The 18,001-nt window shown below is 31.9% G+C and overlaps 2 protein-coding genes across 4 annotated transcripts in view; one reads left to right on the top strand and one right to left on the bottom strand.

The window, feature by feature from the left end:
- Positions 1 to 4,559, top strand: part of LOC105126505 (Itga6 (Protein of unknown function, DUF547)) — a 5,580-nt gene extending 1,021 nt beyond the window's left edge. For 2 of the 3 annotated variants that reach the window (XM_011027379.1, XM_011027378.1), the window contains 10 exons: positions 305 to 377; positions 860 to 943; positions 1,035 to 1,151; positions 1,443 to 1,868; positions 2,146 to 2,546; positions 2,647 to 2,746; positions 2,845 to 2,904; positions 2,987 to 3,073; positions 3,453 to 3,581; positions 4,025 to 4,559. In XM_011027379.1, the coding sequence (XP_011025681.1) occupies positions 305 to 377; positions 860 to 943; positions 1,035 to 1,151; positions 1,443 to 1,868; positions 2,146 to 2,546; positions 2,647 to 2,746; positions 2,845 to 2,904; positions 2,987 to 3,073; positions 3,453 to 3,581; positions 4,025 to 4,327 (1,780 nt within the window). In that variant the 3' untranslated portion in view covers positions 4,328 to 4,559. Of the gene's footprint in view, positions 1 to 6; positions 114 to 304; positions 378 to 859; positions 944 to 1,034; positions 1,152 to 1,442; positions 1,869 to 2,145; positions 2,547 to 2,646; positions 2,747 to 2,844; positions 2,905 to 2,986; positions 3,074 to 3,452; positions 3,582 to 4,024 lie in introns of those variants that run through there. The other variant, XM_011027380.1, reaches the window with a different exon arrangement.
- A 1,530-nt stretch (positions 4,560 to 6,089) lies between these two features.
- On the bottom strand, positions 6,090 to 6,800 carry LOC105126504 (STS14 protein-like). Its single transcript, XM_011027377.1, has one exon. The coding sequence runs from the start codon at positions 6,745 to 6,747 to the stop codon at positions 6,199 to 6,201; it is 549 nt and encodes a 182-aa protein (XP_011025679.1). The 5' UTR covers positions 6,748 to 6,800; the 3' UTR covers positions 6,090 to 6,198.
- Between the last annotated feature and the right edge of the window lie 11,201 nt (positions 6,801 to 18,001).

Here is an 18,001-nt window from a genome sequence, read left to right as displayed (position 1 = left end):
TCTTTCCCTTATAAAGTTAGTAATTAATGAGTAATAGCTGTTTTGAATGTAACTGAAAATTGTTTAAAGATGGGTCTTGGGAAAATTATTGCTAGGTGGACCTTTGGTAGGAGGTAACTGCTGCTATCTCTGACCATCTTCTCCTTTCCCCTTTAAAAGAAGACAAAATCCAGTAAATATGTTGCAGGAGCTGTGCGCATTATATAAAGGCACCAAGAACTATATTGGAGATTTTTTTATTCTTTTTTTCTTCTCCAATATATATCTACTTCCATCTTGATGTTTGCTATTTGTGCTGTGGCAGCTTGCCAGACAAGAAAAGAGTTGAGGAAGATGGCTTAGATAGTTCCTTTGAAGCATCAGGCCGCATAAAGCTAGTAAGATTACACTTTTTTTTCCTTTCTATTTTGCTTAAAGAAAAAAGAAAAGAAAAGAAAAGAAGAAAGTAGCTCACTATCTTATTTATTCTTACAGTAAGCCCTTCTTCTCCATGTTGTACAAAGACCTTAAGCATAAAGCCAGCCTAAACTCATCTGTAAAATGACTTATTTTTCTTTTAAATATAATCAAGGTTGTTTCCTCCCCATCAAATTATTTGTTTATTTTCTTATGGTGGGCCAATGGGACGAAGAATTAGCTTAATACATTTGAGTCAAATTTCACTTATGGTCCCAACTGTATTAATGCAGTTGAATGGAATAAAATATTCTAGTGTTTTATTATACATAAAATTAAAAAAACAAGTTAAGTTGATTTGGTAGCTTTTCCCAGAACATTAATTGATTAGGTGAATCCTCCTGGGGCATAATTCAAGAAGCAATTGCTAACTATATGATTTTTGGATACAATCTGATTGCAGAATATGGGGCAATTGAAAAACTCTGCCAAATCCAAGAAGAAACAATCTCCTAAGACTGAAGTGCAAAATTCTTTAAAGCAAGAGGTATGCAACTGAACTTCTTCACTTTTCAAACCATATCTTATGCTGGTCTTTCTTGCTCTGAGTTGGATATTATTTGAACGTGTTTATGCAGATTCTACAGCTTGAGAAAAGATTACAAGATCAATTTGAGGTCCGTCGTGCTATGGAAAATGCTTTGGGTTACAAGACTTCTTCCCATGATAGTACGACTGAGCTGTCAATGCCTAAGGTAAATTCTTGCCATAATGGTTTTATGGAAATAGAAATAATTTATCGTGAATGTCACTGTTATTCAGAGTGAGTATCCAGAATTGGGGTTTTTCCACAGAACTTGTAACCATGTCATCTGTTGAGTTGCTGAAATCTTATCATTACTTTGGGAAACTCTGCTGATAATTTGTAATTGCAATTTTTTGCACTGGTTTATGTAACTTATATGTAAAATGGAATTATAATGCTAGAGATAACTGTTGGGCTCAAATTTTTGACTTACTACTTCCTGTGCTTTCTGTAACTCCAGCCAGCCACAGAATTAATTAAAGAAATTGCGGTACTGGAGTTGGAAGTTGTACATCTGGAACAATATCTTCTCTCCTTGTACAGGAAGGCATTTGATCAGCAAACATACTTGGTTTCTCCATCTAAACAGGATCGAAGTCTAAAAACCCCTGTCACAACCCCAAGACGAAGGTTGTTTGATGTTTCCAGGCCTGAGACATCAAAGAAGGAAACTTCAGCAACTCAAACTGCTTGTCAGTCACGTGACAATAAATGGAAGGAAACCAATGTTATTGGAGGAGAAGAGAAACTATTAGATTCTGGAGTTCATCGCTGTCACTCTTCATTGTCACAACGCTCAGCATTTTCAAATAGAACCTCTCCTCCAGAAGAATCTCTTGGTAGGGCTGTACGTGCTTGCCATTCCCAGCCATTGTCCATGATGGAGGTAATTTTGAGTGCTAGCACACAAATCATTAGTCTTTGTGGTGTTCTTTTTTTTGTTCTCTGCACAAGGTGTTTAATTGACTATTTGTGTGCCGAAACAAAATGCATGGAAATCATGTGTTTTCATTGACTTCTTTCTTGGAGATGGGGAAGAGCTCTGTAATTGGCAATCCATTTCCAAGTGCAACAATAATAGAAAAGTAACAGTAGGGCGATCAATTTCTTCACACAAATCTGTCAGCCTTGAGTTGATTAGAAATTTTGTGCTTTTTATGCAGTATGCGCAGAGTGCTTCAAACATTATCAGTTTGGCTGAGCATCTTGGTACTAGTATTTATGACCATGTTCCAGAGACACCTAACAAGCTTTCAGAGGATATGATAAAGTGCATGTCAGCTATATATTGCAAACTTTCAGATCCACCTTTGACGCATAATGGCCTTTCATCTCCCAATTCATCTTTATCATCAATAAGTGCATTTTCCCCGCGAGAACAATGTGATATGTGGAGTCCAGGATTTAGGAATAACTCATCCTTTGATGTGCGATTGGATAACCCTTTCCTTGTTGAAGGCCTGAAAGAGTTCAGTGGACCATACAGTACAATGATTGAAGTGCCATGGATTTATAGAGATAGTCAAAAGTTAGGAGATGTTGAAAACTTGCTACAAAATTTCAGGTTAGTTGTTCTGCCCTTTAATTACTACCAGAAAACGTGTAAACAGCAAGTATTTCTGTTATCTAGAGATTTTTAATATACTCGTTAGGTTCTGCTGCAGATCACTTATATGTCGATTGGAAGAAGTCGATCCTAGGAAGCTCAAACATGAGGAAAGACTAGCTTTCTGGATCAATATACACAATGCACTAGTGATGCATGTAATGGCTCTTTTCCTTAGAAATACTTGCTTAAAGAGCTAATTCCATATTTTTTCTATCTTTGACATGAGTTTCTAATCTTCACTGCTTTCTAATAGGCATTTCTGGCGTATGGGATTCCACAAAACAATGTTAAGAGGCTCTTTCTACTTTTGAGGGTATGGAAAACTCTTTTGCGTTTCCTTTAAGGAAGAGGTTTTGTGAAAAATATACTTGTGCTTACACTATTGCTCTATGCAGGCTGCATATAATGTTGGGGGTCATACATTTAGTGCAGACACGATACAGAGTTCTATCCTTGGATGCCGGATGTCTCGTCCTGGACAGGTGGATCTTGAGAGATCATATTGAAATTAAGAAACCGGTCATTGAGATTATTATTAATATCTTGTCCAAGGGTTTTGGTGCTTTTGGTCATCAATTTTTCATGCCTTCAGTTGATATCCATGCAGGATGTGGCATCTAGAGTTAAACCATTTATCATGAAAGGTCTTCTCAAATAGACAGGGGCACTTGTTTTTGTTTCATCAAAAGAAAACATGCATGCTTTTACAAAAAGAAATATGATAATATATCTATTTCCAGTAAGCATATTTGTGCTTAAAATAATTCTTGTGGGATAAAGCAATGCGCTTGATTTGCTGTCAGTTACATAGCAAAATTCTTCTGATTCTGTGGTCCTGACAAAGCTTGTCTCTAATTGCAGTGGATTCGATTTTTAGTTTCATCAAAGTTCAAATTCAAGACTGTAGAAGAACGGCAAGCATATGCAATTAACCGTCCAGAACCTCTTTTGCACTTTGCACTCTGTTCTGGAAGCCATTCTGATCCTGCGGTACTTCATTTCCTTTTACCTGTTACAAAATTTTCAAAACATGAGTAGCACTCACAAGTAACACACGGTGCAGCATGAGCATGGCTTGCATATAGTTTGTAATATGTAAAACTAACGAGGAATAACCAGACCAAAAATAAATGCATATATCTCCATTCGAGTGGAAGTTTCTGATTAGTCCATCCACTTAGCCTGCGCAATGTCTTTTCATGGCACTCTGTCATAAAGAACTTCATTTGTTGATCATCACCATGCATTAGTTTCCAAAAGACCTACTTCCACTTTGACTGATGTAAAAAGCATATTAAGAAATGTCTGTCTCAGCAACAAAAACTAAACATGGGTTTCTCTCTTCTTCGCAGACCTGGTTTTTGTGGAGTTTGGTCACATTTTCTGTCTAGTCTATCTTTTTCTAAGGGAACTTGTACAAATATTTTTGCCAGGTTCGTGTCTACACTCCAAAAAGAGTAATCCATGAGCTTGAAGCTGCGAAGGAAGAGTACATCCGAGCTACCTTCGGTGTCCGCAAGGGCCAGAAAGTCCTACTTCCGAAGATCATGGAATCCTATGCAAAGGATTCAGGTTTATGTCCAGCGGGTCTTCTTGAAATGATCCAACAAACTCTGCCTGAATCTGTAAGGAAGTGTCTTAAGAAATGTCAGCTAGGAAAGCCTCGTAAGACTATTGAATGGATTCCACATAATTTTACTTTTCGGTACCTGATATCTAAAGAGCTTGTAAAGTGATCCTGGCACTCGATCTCATTCGCCTAGTTCTTAAGGTTTTTATATTTTGAGATTTTGAAATTTTTTTCCTTGTACAAATTAGGAGATGAACCGGAAATGGAGGATAGAACAATGCTATATTTTGTTTTGTATAACTTGCTCTCCATTCTGCTTGTTCCAGTAGTGGAAGCTTTCATGATTTCTGTGATGTTTGGAAAGGAAATGAAAATGTGCATTGAATATTATACATGTACCTACTGCGTTTTACTTGAGATACATGTGGACAATTCATTAATTTAGTTATTATATGGTTCCTTACGAGTACACAATCTTGTATGGACCGTTGACACAACCAATCCAATGAAGAAAACGGTAAGAAAATAACCATCTAGGTGGTGGCCAAGTGGTAAGAATTTGGGATTAAGGGGTTTGCTCCCTCTGTGGTCTCAGGTTCGAGTCCTTGGTTGCTCATATGATGGCCACTGGAGGCTTACATGGTCGTTAACTTCAGGGCCCGTGGGATTAGTCGTGGTGCGCGCAAGCTGGCCCGGACACCCACGTTAATCTAAAAAAGAAAACGGTAAGAAAACTATTTAGGTGGTGGTTAAATGGTAAGAACTTGGGATCAAGGGGTTTGTTTCCTCTATAGTTGAGTCTTTGGTTGTTTATATAATGGTCACTGGAGGTTTACATGGTCATTAACTTCAGTGTCGGAACTTGGGATCAAGGGGTTTGCTTCCTCTGTGGTCGAGTCCTTGGTTGCTCATATGATGGTCACTGGAGGTTTACATGGTCATTAACTTCAGTACCGGTGGGATTAGTCATGGTGCGCGTAAGTTGGTCTGGACATCCATGTTAATCTAAAAAAAAAGAAAACGGCAAGAATCAGTTGTCTGAGTACTGATGATGCGGCCTCTGTACATCACATACACGGGTTGGCATTCTCACATCTAAAAGCGTGCGGCTGCTGCACCTGCTGCACTCCAGTCAATATATTTTAGTCATGACTGCTGCTAGCATTTCTCATTGAATGAAACGCCTTCATGTGAGACTCTACTTTTTGCTCAAGAGATCCCTAGCACGCTTGTTTACACCAGAAACTGAACCTTTAGTAGAGCAATGTCCCATTCCAGGCAAGACCATCGTCTCTCACCTTGAGAACTGAAAAAGATCCTACTAGCTTGATGGTGGTATAGAAGTGGTTCTGGTTATGGCTATAGCTATGGTTGTGACTGTACTAATGCTTCGAAAGGGAACTTCTACAAAACAACAAAAGCAGCAGCAGTAATTAATGCTATTCATCCAAGTAAGCTAAATAATATCAATTACTTGATAGCTAATTGGTGTCATGTGGATCCACGGCTCAATTCTTAATAGATATTTTGGGATAAATAGAATCACTCCATGGGGTTGGTGAACATGTGATGGGCAGTCTCAGCTCAATTATTACAACCTTTCAGGGTAGATACCGATTCAATTATTGCAGGGTGGTTCTGTTCACAGTGAGGCGGTACAGCTCGCCAATGTTCACAATTGTCAGTGAAGATCATCTATAGAACAAGCATCTGAAAGCAGTATAATCACCCTTTCCATTAGATCTATGCTTTTGGAAAGATCATTTTGGCGAAAACCAAATGCAAAGCCTTGAAATTTTTTAGCACGACTCTTAGGCCATCAAAAGAGCTGCACTAGGATTGAGACAATTGTGCTTATAAAGTTGTATGCGTGCAAGTTCATTCTTTGCTAAAAGCGAGAGAAAAGACAAGGAAATCTGCACGTCCCCTACTCACGAAGCATAAGTGCTAAGATCTTCATTTAAAAGAACACTTACACAATACAGAACTTGAACAAACACAGATGACTAGAGATTTATTTAAGTAGCTATAACTTGTCTAGTATGGGCTTTCCCCTTTAATATTCCCAGGAGGATCATAAAAACATACAGTTAAGCTAGCTTGCTCGGTCACGCATGTTGCTTGTGCACACCCCAACTCCAGAGATTTCCTCCACACCACCTGTGTGTAAACACCACAACTATGATTTGGCGCACAGGAATTGTCAGTGTGGTTATAGTAATTCTTCTCTTGCACCCAATTATCAACAGCCATACGTGGAGTCATAGCCGTGCCACTAGACCATAACTGATTTCCACCATACTTACTGTTGCTCAAGTTTGCAAATTGGCAACCCATTTTGTTCCTTTGGTACCTGACTATTCTGCTTGTGGCATTGGCTAGCATTTCGCTCCACTTGAGAGGGCCAACACCGACTGCTGCTCTTGCTTGGTTGTGAGGTTGTAGGAACTCATTAGCTACATTTGGTAGTGGTATTGGGGTTGTTGTGACTTGGGTGGGGTTGTGGCTTGCTGCAGGAGCTGCACCATGGGCTGAGTTGTGGCATAAAGCTAGAACCAGAACAAGAAGCAAGGAGTAGTAAGCCATTTCCTTAGCTAGATTTTGACAACGTCATGTAATCTCGAGCTTGCCGATCCAGTTTATTAATAGATTTGCTCGTGTGGATGGGCTGTGCTTAGGTGAAATGACTAGTTTGGCCTTCGCACGTGCACCCTCACTTTTAAGGATGCCGAAAGAAAATTAGACTTTTATTTAATAGTTTTTGAATAGATTTTGGTATATAATCTTCTTCTTATATATATATATATATATATGGGTACGAGAGAGAGGGTTGGAGGCATTATTTGGAATGCAATGGTGAAGATGATTGAGCTACAAAACTTGTTGGGCATGGAGACAAGGAGCCTTGAAGCAGAAGGAATGGTCAGACAATGCCCACCAAAATGGGGTTGGAGATCATGGCTTGTTACATTGTTTATACATGCGAACACTGTAAGATATCGTGCGGTATGCGATGCTTATTATTTTTTTTTTTTAAGTTAAAGTTCTTTTAAAATATAGATTATGATATCTTTAAAAATTAAAAATATATATTTTTTATTGGTTTTTTTTATATATACATATCCCACTAAGAAAACCCAACCACATCCCTAACCTAAACTTATTTAAGTAAAATCTTGTGTTTCTATATGTTACATGTAATTATAATTTTTACGATTCAACTATAATTTTTAAATAAAATGAAATTTTTGTAGATTTAAATTAAATTTTATTTTTGAATTTTTTTAATATATTAATTTTTTATAAATATTTTTTAATATATTTTTCAATACAATTTTTTTAAATCTTGATTCGTGACACGCGTGGTCAGATTGTTATTTTGGAAGCAGCAGAGGAAGTGAGCTTGGCATGTGCTAAAGAATTCTTTATATATATATATATATATACAGTCAAGGACGACTTTATTGCCATGCCCCACGATCACTGCTTTGCTCCTTGTTGCCAAAAAGCGTCCTGTAGGTGACATGTTAGCTGCAGCCAGCAAGGGATGGCTTCATTTAAGGTCGAACCGTGAAGTTCAATGGCACGAGCCGGAATGTTCATGGGAGCTGGGCTGATCTCACACCCAGATGAATTATGTATTTGGACTTGTGAATTAGACCTAGACGGGGAATAATTAAGAGGATATTATTATTAGTTGATTTCTAAATTTATTTTAAAAAAATAGACGGAAGGAGAGAAAATAAAATTTATATCCGCTGAAAATGATAATAATATTTTCTCCTTATATATTTTTTAAAATAAACAAGATTTTTGTGTCATTCAAAGAATTTTTTTAAATGAACACTAAGATGTATATGCATAATTTTGATTATTCGAACTTACAAACCAAACCCTATATTCAAAAGCCATGGGACACGCCGGCCCTCCCGTAAAATTCCGTTACCCAATTGAATTAGAGCTGTTTTGATAATGTAATAGAAGTTGTTTTTAAATTTTTTTTAAATAATATATATTTTAAAATAAATTATTTTTAATATTAGCATATTAAAACAATTTAAAAATACAAAAAAATTAATTTGAAAAAAACTAAAATAAAATAATATTTAAAATCTTTAAAAACGCTTTTAAAAATGTTAATTGACCAACATTTACCCAATTAGATGTTGACATGTGCCAACCCTTTCATGAAAACATAATTTTCAAAGAAGAATTTTTTTTTTTCTTGAAATTGAAAATAATAAAAAAGTTATTTATCATTATTTAAAAATGAAAAATCAGTAAAAAAAACTCATTTTCATAAGGAAATTATAAATAGAAACAAATCTAAAAAAATTGAAAGTAAATGATAGTAGAAAATTATAAGACCAAAGCAGACTGAATCATCATAAAACTGAAACAATACTTATATTCACATTAAGTATTCACAAGATGATCAAAATAGCTCTAAATAATTTTAAATAACTTTCCAAACTTTATAGATATCAGTTCAAATCAACCTCTATAATGAAAAATAAGTATAAACTTGGCACTTACAACTACTATTTACCTTGGGAACGTAAAAATTTGAATTAAAGGGTTACTTGAAGCAATTGAAAGTTTGAAGACCCTAATGAGAAGTATGGAAACCTAGAAGAACATGAAGTTCAAGAATCAAACCACTTTAAGGTTAACAAAAAAAAGAAGTGGGGTGAAAGTCCTGTTCACCAAGAGAAAAAATATTGTGGATTCTAAGTGTTTTACAATTTATTTTTAATTTTTTTGGTTCTTTGGTTTTTTTCATTTTGATTTATCAATTTTTTTTTATTTGTTCATGCATAACACACTAAATGACTTGTGTCTATTAGTGAATAAAAGTTTTCCCTGTAATTATTATGCTTGATTTTATGTATTTTGCATCCCTTTTACTTTTATTTGTTATATACCATTAGCACTTGTCTTGTAACAAATTAAATATTGAGAAAAATTTTCTGGTGAAAGAAAAACCTTCAGTTATTAGATGAACATGAATAAATTATAAAAAAAAATAAAATTGAATCTGGCATAATTGTAAGGCTGAAACTTGGATGAGATTAAACAACTTGTGTATTAGTTAATAAAAATTGAAACTTTTTTCTATAATTACTCAAGCTTGATTTTGTGCATTTTGCATCCCTTTTACTTCTGTTTGTTATATATACCGCTAACGCTTGTCTTGTAACAAGTTAAATAATAAGGACATTTTTTATTTTTGTGTAACAAGGAAAATTTGAAATATAAACAGATGTTAATCTAATTAAGAGAGAATCACCACATAAAATCTTAATGAAGATTAAACTAACTTGAACGAAAATCAATCCTTCAATATGAACATACAATGCTTCTTTGGGATTCAGAATTTGAGTTAATTGGCTCTCTTTCAGTGAATTTTACCCACAACACCTTCTTGTTAAAACGAGGTTGCTACCGGTGGACCTGGAGTTCTATTGGTATAGCACTGGATAGGTGGCCGTGCTTCGTCACAGGCCGGATTAATTTTTTATAGTGTAAAAAAATAATATTCAATCGCTGTTAAGTATATTTTAATAAAAAATAATTTATAATTTAACATTATAAAAAGAGAATTTAAAAAAAATAACAATTGTAAATCCATAAAAATCAAAATAGAGATGAAATTAAAAAAATATTAATAATTTTTTTTTTAAAAAATAGAGCACAAGCAAAACTGGTTGAGGTTGTCAAAATTCGTGAGTAAGATCACGTGAACAAGATAATTTAATAAAGAAGAAATTAGGAAAAAAAGGTGAAATTTAATTCTAGAAAAAATTGAATTTTGAAGTCAAATAAAAAATCATAAAAAAAAACAACCTAAAAAATCCTAAAAAACCTAGACCACTCAAATGAATCTCCTATTTAAATCATGAGATAAGAATAACTTGATTGAAAAGAAAATAAAAAAAAATAATAAAGTTTATTTTTCAAAATGAATAACTTAAAAGAATGTAATCGAGAAAGAAATGATATTAACTTGTGTTAATTTTTCAAATTCATGACTTTAATTAATGACTAAACTTGAAGCACCATATCTAGAAAAGACATTATTTTAAAACTTGGCTCGACATAACTGGTGGATCCATTTCTTAATTGACCTGTGACTTAGATCAAATCTTAAAAAATCAAATGTCAAATGATAAAAAAAAATTAAGGATAAAAAAATAACAATTAAGAGAATAAAAACCTTATTCGAATGGAGAAAAAATAGAGAGAGGACAACAAAGAAATTTGAATTGAAGGGTAAAATTTAAAAAAAAAATAGATCAAATTAACAAATAAATCCAAAATTAAAAATCAAATAATGAGAGCCAAATTAAAAAAAAATCAAAATTATGGATTTAAGCATGAAATTGAAAAAAAAAAAGGTGATAAAAGGAAGAGGAATTAAAATTAAAAATTAAAACATCAAGGACTAAACCTTAAATATCATCAAAATTTGAATTAAAAAGAAAAATAAAAATAAAAATTGAATTCACAAAAGAATCAAAAACAAAAAAAAAAACAAAAAAAAACAGGGGGATTGAATATAAAAAATAAAAATAAAATCATGTATCCAAAGATAAAATTAAAAAAAAATTAAAATATAATAAAAGAACTAAAAATTTACATTAAAAATCAAAACATTAAAAATCAAACCTGAAATATCATAAAATAAAATGAAAGATTTGATATAAAAATCATATGGTAAATAATGAAATTAAAAGGAAAATAAATAAAATTTGGTTAAATCAATAGAACAAGAATTGATAAAATTAACAAATAATAAAATGAAAAAAAGACTTTTTTACCCCATTCAAACCTGCAATATTAAATGTGTCTTATGAAAAATGCTATATTACCCTTGAATGCATAAATAAAACTTATATAATTAATAGTAAAATAATAATTAATTTTACTGTGAAAAATACATAGTGAAACAGAGCTCTTTGAGCTTTGGTTATAATAAAATATCCATTGATAAATCATCCAATATAATGATTATTCTAACTCATCATTCAACTTATAATTTAAATGTGAATTATCATGTATATACAATTGAATTTCGGGTCATCAAATTTAAAGTTAATTAGTGACTTTTCTTATTTATATATATATATATATATTTGTCGGATTTGATACAGGGTTTAAAGTAATTTAATTATTGAATTAATTATTTTTTCTCCTCATTTTAATTTATTATATCTCAACTGAGTCAGTCAGATATTAAATAGGTTTATTGGGTTAATTTAAATCAAGCCTGGAATAGATCCAAAATCTCATATTGAGCCGAATTGAGTTGAACTACTATGTTTAAAAAATTATGAGGGGGAGGGATTTGTTCCCTTTCTTTGTATCCGAGTTCGAATCTTATTGTGCATGCCTGTTATTCCCGCGGTGCTTTACATACTTACTGGGCTTGCAAGATATTCAGTGGACCGTGAAATTAGTCGTGGTGCGCACAAGTTAATCTGGATACCCACATAAATAAATAAAATAAAATTATGAGGAAACATAAAATAAATTAAACTCACTTTAACTCGCTCCAAATTAGAAGCCTCGTTTGCGATTCTCCATGGAGAGCCCATCTCGTCTTCAGGCACAGCAGGCCCCTCACCGAACAGAACTTTACCTAGAGGGCTAAGTGCAAGGTTCTCAATAGACCCTGCGATATTATTATTCACCAGAACTTCCTTGATCATATCCGGGTCGGATATAACCACCCCTGATATCATGCCGTACTTCCTTGACCACTCCTGGTAAAATGGAAGCACCCTGTGAAATGGCATTGACTTTGACGACTGAGCTGCAGCACATAGCCGGTGGAGCTCCCCCGAGTTGCCTGATATTGGACGGTAGCTAGCCAGTTATTCCCTGCTTCTTGAAATGGTACTGGATATGATTTTGGTACTGGATATGATTTTGCGTATAAACTTCAGGAAGCTAATGAGCAGCAACAAGCTGATCACAACAAGAAAAGGAGGCGGCATGGTGGAATCTAAAGAGAGCAAATATTTATGGAATTTTCTTTTTCTTTTATTTGGTTACTGGTCTTATTTGTTTTTTTGTTTTAAAAATATTTTAAAAAAAATTAATTTTTTTAAATTAATATATTTTTGATATTTTTAAATTATTTTAATCTATTAATATCAAAAATAATTTTTTTAAAATAATTTTTTTAATATATTTTTAAATAAAAATTATAGCATGATTTAGAGATATTATCTGCTTTATGCTCTTTCCACCTGCCATTGGCCATTACAGTCAAGGTCAATTATGGCTCCCATGGTGGTTTTTTTTTTTGCCCCTTTCCAATGGTGTCCATCATATATTTATTCGAACTATTATTTGTGCCCTAGTGTCGCCACGTACAGGTTAGTCGATTTGATTTATTTATTTTTAATTTTGTTTTGAAGATAAAGGAGATCCTTCCAAGAGTAGTTGAAATTCATGGCTCCGAAGAACGGAAATTTCAAAACATTTGGAAGTCTTCGTCGTCGTCGTCGTCGTCATATATATAACAGATAGTCGAAACGTGTGAGTTCAACACTACGTATGCACTGGGAATTAAAGTTAATAAATTAAAATTTAATATTAAAGGATAAAAAAATTATTGAAAAAAACTAAAAATAAAGTAAATAGTGACTTGTGAGGAGAGAGGTAGAATATATAAAAATCTATTATCTTTTATTTTTTTAATGTAATAAATATTTTAATACTAAATTATTGTTACTTTTCTCAATCAACATTTTCAAGTTTACACATTATTAATAAATTTGAAACTTGATTTTCTTTGTATGGCGATGATCATATGTATTCATGTGTGTGTGTGTGTGTAATTTAAGCTGGAACTTCGGTCTGAACGGAGCTCAAATAATGGTTCTGTGATCATTACATAAAACAACCAGCTTGTGTTCAAATGATATAAATTTATCATCTTACGATACAAAATCCAAATCCTTTGTACAGGCCAAATGATGAGAAACGCTAGTGATGCATCAATTTCATTATTCAATCTGGAGTGTCGGTTTGGCTTTAAGCTAAGCCATCATTACACGAAGAACAAGCACAATTTGTTAGCCAAAAGTTAGAAGAGATCAAGAACATATGGCTAGAGCAGGCGAGGTCATTCTATGTCTTAGGGAAAGTGGATCACAAGATTTTACAACAAAAAAGATAAAAAAGAAAAGAAAAAGATAAAGTCATATGCAATATGCCAAAGACGTTTAGTAAAAGCACCTTAATTTGATCGTAACGAGAGCGACTGTTCATGCATACTTTGAAGTTTCACTTTAATATATTACTGCCTATTCTATGAATAATGAGTGAATTAATGGCCATATGGGCAAGTCCTTTCGGTGTTCAGATCTTCTTGTGATTAATTATGAGTCGACTGCTAACGATCCATATAGAATAGAGATTAAGGCCTTCGATCAATTTTCCTTTTATTAAACCCTTTAAATGGACCATAGGCTCCTAAATTTACCAAGCTTTAATTTATTTTGAAACTGTTAATGCAATACGTGGAAGAAGAAGAAGAAGAATTAATGATGTAGGGAGGCATGGATGCCTTGTTAAAAAATTTCATCTAAAAAGTTAAATTACTATGTGAGGCTCTAAAATATGATTTATATTATTTTTTAATATATTTTTTTAAATAAAAATTCTTTAGTCTTGAAATTTGTACAAATTCATATTATCTTGTGCTTAATTTTTATCAAATAAATAAAAACAGTAAAATTTAAACTCGTGATTGTTTGGTTATTAAGGCTTTGATACTATATCATAGAACTATCTTATCTAAAAATTTAAATTATTATGTAAAATTTCAAGATATGATTTATATTATTTTCTAATTCACTTTTTAATTTCAGTATTAACGTTATTAAATAGAATGTCTGCGTCTAAATTTTTGTCATCTGTGATTATGCATATAATGAACCAATTAGATCATGCATGCATTTGATGCGTGGACAGTTGAATTGAAGAGTTCTAACAATTATACTTATAACACTCTTCCAAGTTCTCAATTTGATTCAGACAACTGATGATGTTTATAATGATTCTTGTGCTGATTCATTGAACAATAGCATCGAACAAGAGTTTTTCTTCGTCTTGTTCCTTCACAAACTCTGAAAGAAAAGAGATTAATGTTCGACAAAGTGTTTGGAAGCGTGAAGAGTCAAGAGAGCAGTACTGTGCATGCATCTTCAACCTTTCGAGAGATTGATGATCACAAGGTTTGTATAAGGTGGTCTTCTTTTTTAAAATTTTGCTGGTCATCACTTCCCTTTTGAATATAGATTTATACCACAATCAAGAACCCATAGGTACTGGGTATAGTAAATAGAGATCATAAGATTTCTAATCATAAACCGAGAAACCCACACCATCAGCAGATATTCACCGCACTATATGTCAGTATTGTTCAATATTATCTGCTAATAAATTAGATTGTTAAATGAAATTTTAAAATATAATTATATATTATTTTTTAATATATTTACTAAAACAAAAATTATTTAAGATTGAAATTTATACATTCTTATAGTATCTTGTAAATAATAAGATTTCAACTTGGAATCATTTTATCATTAAGATTCTAATAACATGTAAAATAATCATTTTAATTCAATAATTTAAGTTATTAAATAAGATTTTAAAATATAATTTTATATTATTTTTCTAATATATATCAAAATATGATTATATATTATTCTTTAACATACTTATTAAAATAAAAATCTTTAAAAGCCAATATTTACATAGACTCACAGTATTTTATAAATAATAAGATTTCACCTCACAACTATTTCATCATCAAAACTTAAATAACATATTAAATAATTATTTTAATTTAATAACTAAGTTATTATATAAAACTTTAAGATATAATTTTATGTTATTCCTCTAACATCTGCCCCTCCTACTACATGTCAATAAGGAAAATTTGTGTTCTTGGAAGACTAAAACAAATAATGAGATGACATATCAGCTGGGAGTGTATTTGTTTAACTTTCCTCTAAAATTATTTAAAGGGTTTTACCCATTAATTCAAAGAATATATGGAGATAAAACTCGATCTTTGAAGTTACCCTAACCTAAGTATCTTGAAATCAAATTTGTCAACATCTAGAAGAAGGGAAAGACTGTGCATGTCGGTGTGAGAGCCAAACAGAAACTGATGCTATCTAACTCTACATTTACAGCTAGATCCATTATCGAGCTAATGTAGGTATGAGATCATGAATTTAGAAGTAGATAGGAAAAGCAAACTCGGGCTCATCTTTTAATTGGTGATTTAGACTGGAGGTCTGTGACAAAGGGGCGATAGGACGTGATATTTTGCACTGACAAAATGGTGGAAATGAACAAGCACATAGCAAAAACTTCAACATCCATAGTAATCAAGAACTCTTCTTTAATGGAAGCAAGAAACTTGGAATCTTCCTTTTTCATGTTAACGCAAAAAGACGAATTAATTCAGTGGCGGACAGCATGAGGGTGGACTTATCTGAAGTAAAGTTCATACCTATCGTCCAAGATTTTGATGGTTTCAATTACGAGTGATGTAGATTTATGAAAATGTGGTGTATATTTGTAACTTTGACCAAGATTCAGGAAAATTTATGAATGTGGTGGAACCCCCTCCCTTGTAAGGCCGGCTATGCTTTAAAATGGGCATGAGGGAGGTGTCCGTACTAGATAATTTGAAAGATTTATAAAAATATAATATAATTTAAAAAATACTTGAAATGATATTTTGTTTTAAATATTAAAATAATGATATTTTAGATTGATTAGGATTTTAGGGTTCAACCTACTAAGTCCACGATCTTGAACTCTATTATATTTGATAATTTTGTTTTTTAAACTATTTTTATTTAATTATATGGTAATAAAAATAAATATTTGTAAAATTAAGTATTTATTTAATATTATAATAACCAAATAGAAAATAAATTAAAACAAATTATAAAGAGAAATTTAAAATCAACTAAATATTAAAAGATTAAAAGGATTCTATCAAAAAAAGAAGAAATTAGAAGATGGAATGCTAAAAAAAAAACTATTTAATATTTTTATTAAACTATCTTCAATAATCATAAAGTCAAGGTTTAAGTTTTAAAGTTTTAAAAACCAAAATTTTCAAGTTGTTTTTACTCGAAAATACTGAAAAATATCTTAGAAATTTAAATAAATCCATTTTTAAAGACCTTACTAAGCAACAATTTACCTTATCTAGCAAGATTTATGAAACTCTGCTCTATGTTGCTAATATATTAACACCAAAACTGTTTTTTATTACTAAAATGTGGTGACTTTGGATTTTTTTTTTATTTTTTTCTTTTTCTATAAACTTTCTCTCTTCTCGTTAAGCTATCAAAAACTGAAATATAAATAAATAAAATTTAAGATTGAAATATAATACCTTAAAACAATAAATACCCACTAAAATTTAAATTAAAATTTTAGAGATCAAACTAAAGTTTTCCATGTGAAAAAATAAAGGTTTTTTTAATTTATTTTATAAAATTAATTTTTAATTAAACATTAGAATTTCTCGGACACCTTACATGCACAAAATCATGCAAAGAAAAGATAAAATTAAAAAATAAATAAAGTTTGATATATATATATATATATATATTGTTCCTTGAACATTGCCATCGATGATGAATCTATAGAGGGGCTACAGCAATGCACAATGTTTTCCCATGTTTTTGTTTATTAGTAGCAATAATCTTCTCCTTTGTTGCATATTGGTCGCCGGAATCTTAGAAAAAAATGGGTCTGAGATGTAGATTTTTTGAAAAGCGGAGGAGCTTCTGTTGGTGTTGGATTGGAGGTTTGTTCAGGGTTCCATAAAGGGCTTTGGCTTGGTTGATTTTTTTTATTTTTTTTTTTGTAGGATAGAAATGTCAGCTACGAGGGCTGACGATTGCGTGCAGCGGCTACAGCCCTCATTCTTCGAAGCAACTTTGAAGGCTGACAGCTGGCGCGGTCTGCATCTTCAATTAAAAGAAGGTCTGTCGACGGAGGAGATCATGACTGTGTGCATCTGGGTACCAATGGGTGGATGAAAATTCATTTCAGATTCAATATCAAACCGAAAGCATAATATATAGATTGGCCGGTCTTATGATTTTTTATTTTTAAGTTTTTATATTATTTTGATATGTTAATAAAAAAATATTATTTTAATATATATTAAAGTAAAAAATATTTTAAAAAATAATTACTATTATATTTTTAAATATCTTTGATCAAGTGAGATTGCATCTTTATTTTATAATTTGTGCTTGTTTGATATTGAGATTAAACTTATTTTTTATTAATTTCATTAAAATTTTAGAAAATAGAATTTCTAGATTGTTTAGATGTGAAGATGTAAAAATTAAATTTTAAAAATAAAAACATATAATTTTAATATAGTTATAAATAAAACACATTTTAAAAACAAGCTCTATTATATTTAACAGCCAATCATCGTATAACACACTGTCAAGTGTCAATGGTCAGTGATATCTAACAACATGGGGAAAAATCACAATTATGTGGGAGATTCTAGTGGCTTGTAGTCAGTGACAAGTGGCAACTTTAGAGCCGTAGCTAGACATGGACCCATCCAATTCAATTATTTTTTTTCTTATTAGATAGCTCAAAATTTCATGTCCTCACATAATAAAATAAAATAAAAAATATTATTCGACACAAACTTGCAAAGTATTCGTCCAGAGAATGCTTCTTTTTATATAGATCAGTTCGGCTTTAGGGCGGGCTGTAATCATGGCTCTAGTTATATGTTTATTTGATATGATTGAGCGAT

The sequence above is a fragment of the Populus euphratica genome, unplaced genomic scaffold, assembly GCF_000495115.2.
Source record: "Populus euphratica unplaced genomic scaffold, PopEup_1.0 scaffold41.1, whole genome shotgun sequence".
Taxonomy (NCBI): Eukaryota; Viridiplantae; Streptophyta; class Magnoliopsida; order Malpighiales; family Salicaceae; genus Populus; species Populus euphratica.
Note: the sequence above shows the minus strand (reverse complement) of the source record. Positions and strands in the feature narration are given on the sequence as shown.

Coding starts and splice junctions, on each gene's coding strand:
- LOC105126504 (XM_011027377.1), bottom strand. CDS start 6,747: ATGGCTTACTACTCCTTGCTTCTTGTTCTGGTTCTAGCTTTATGCCAC.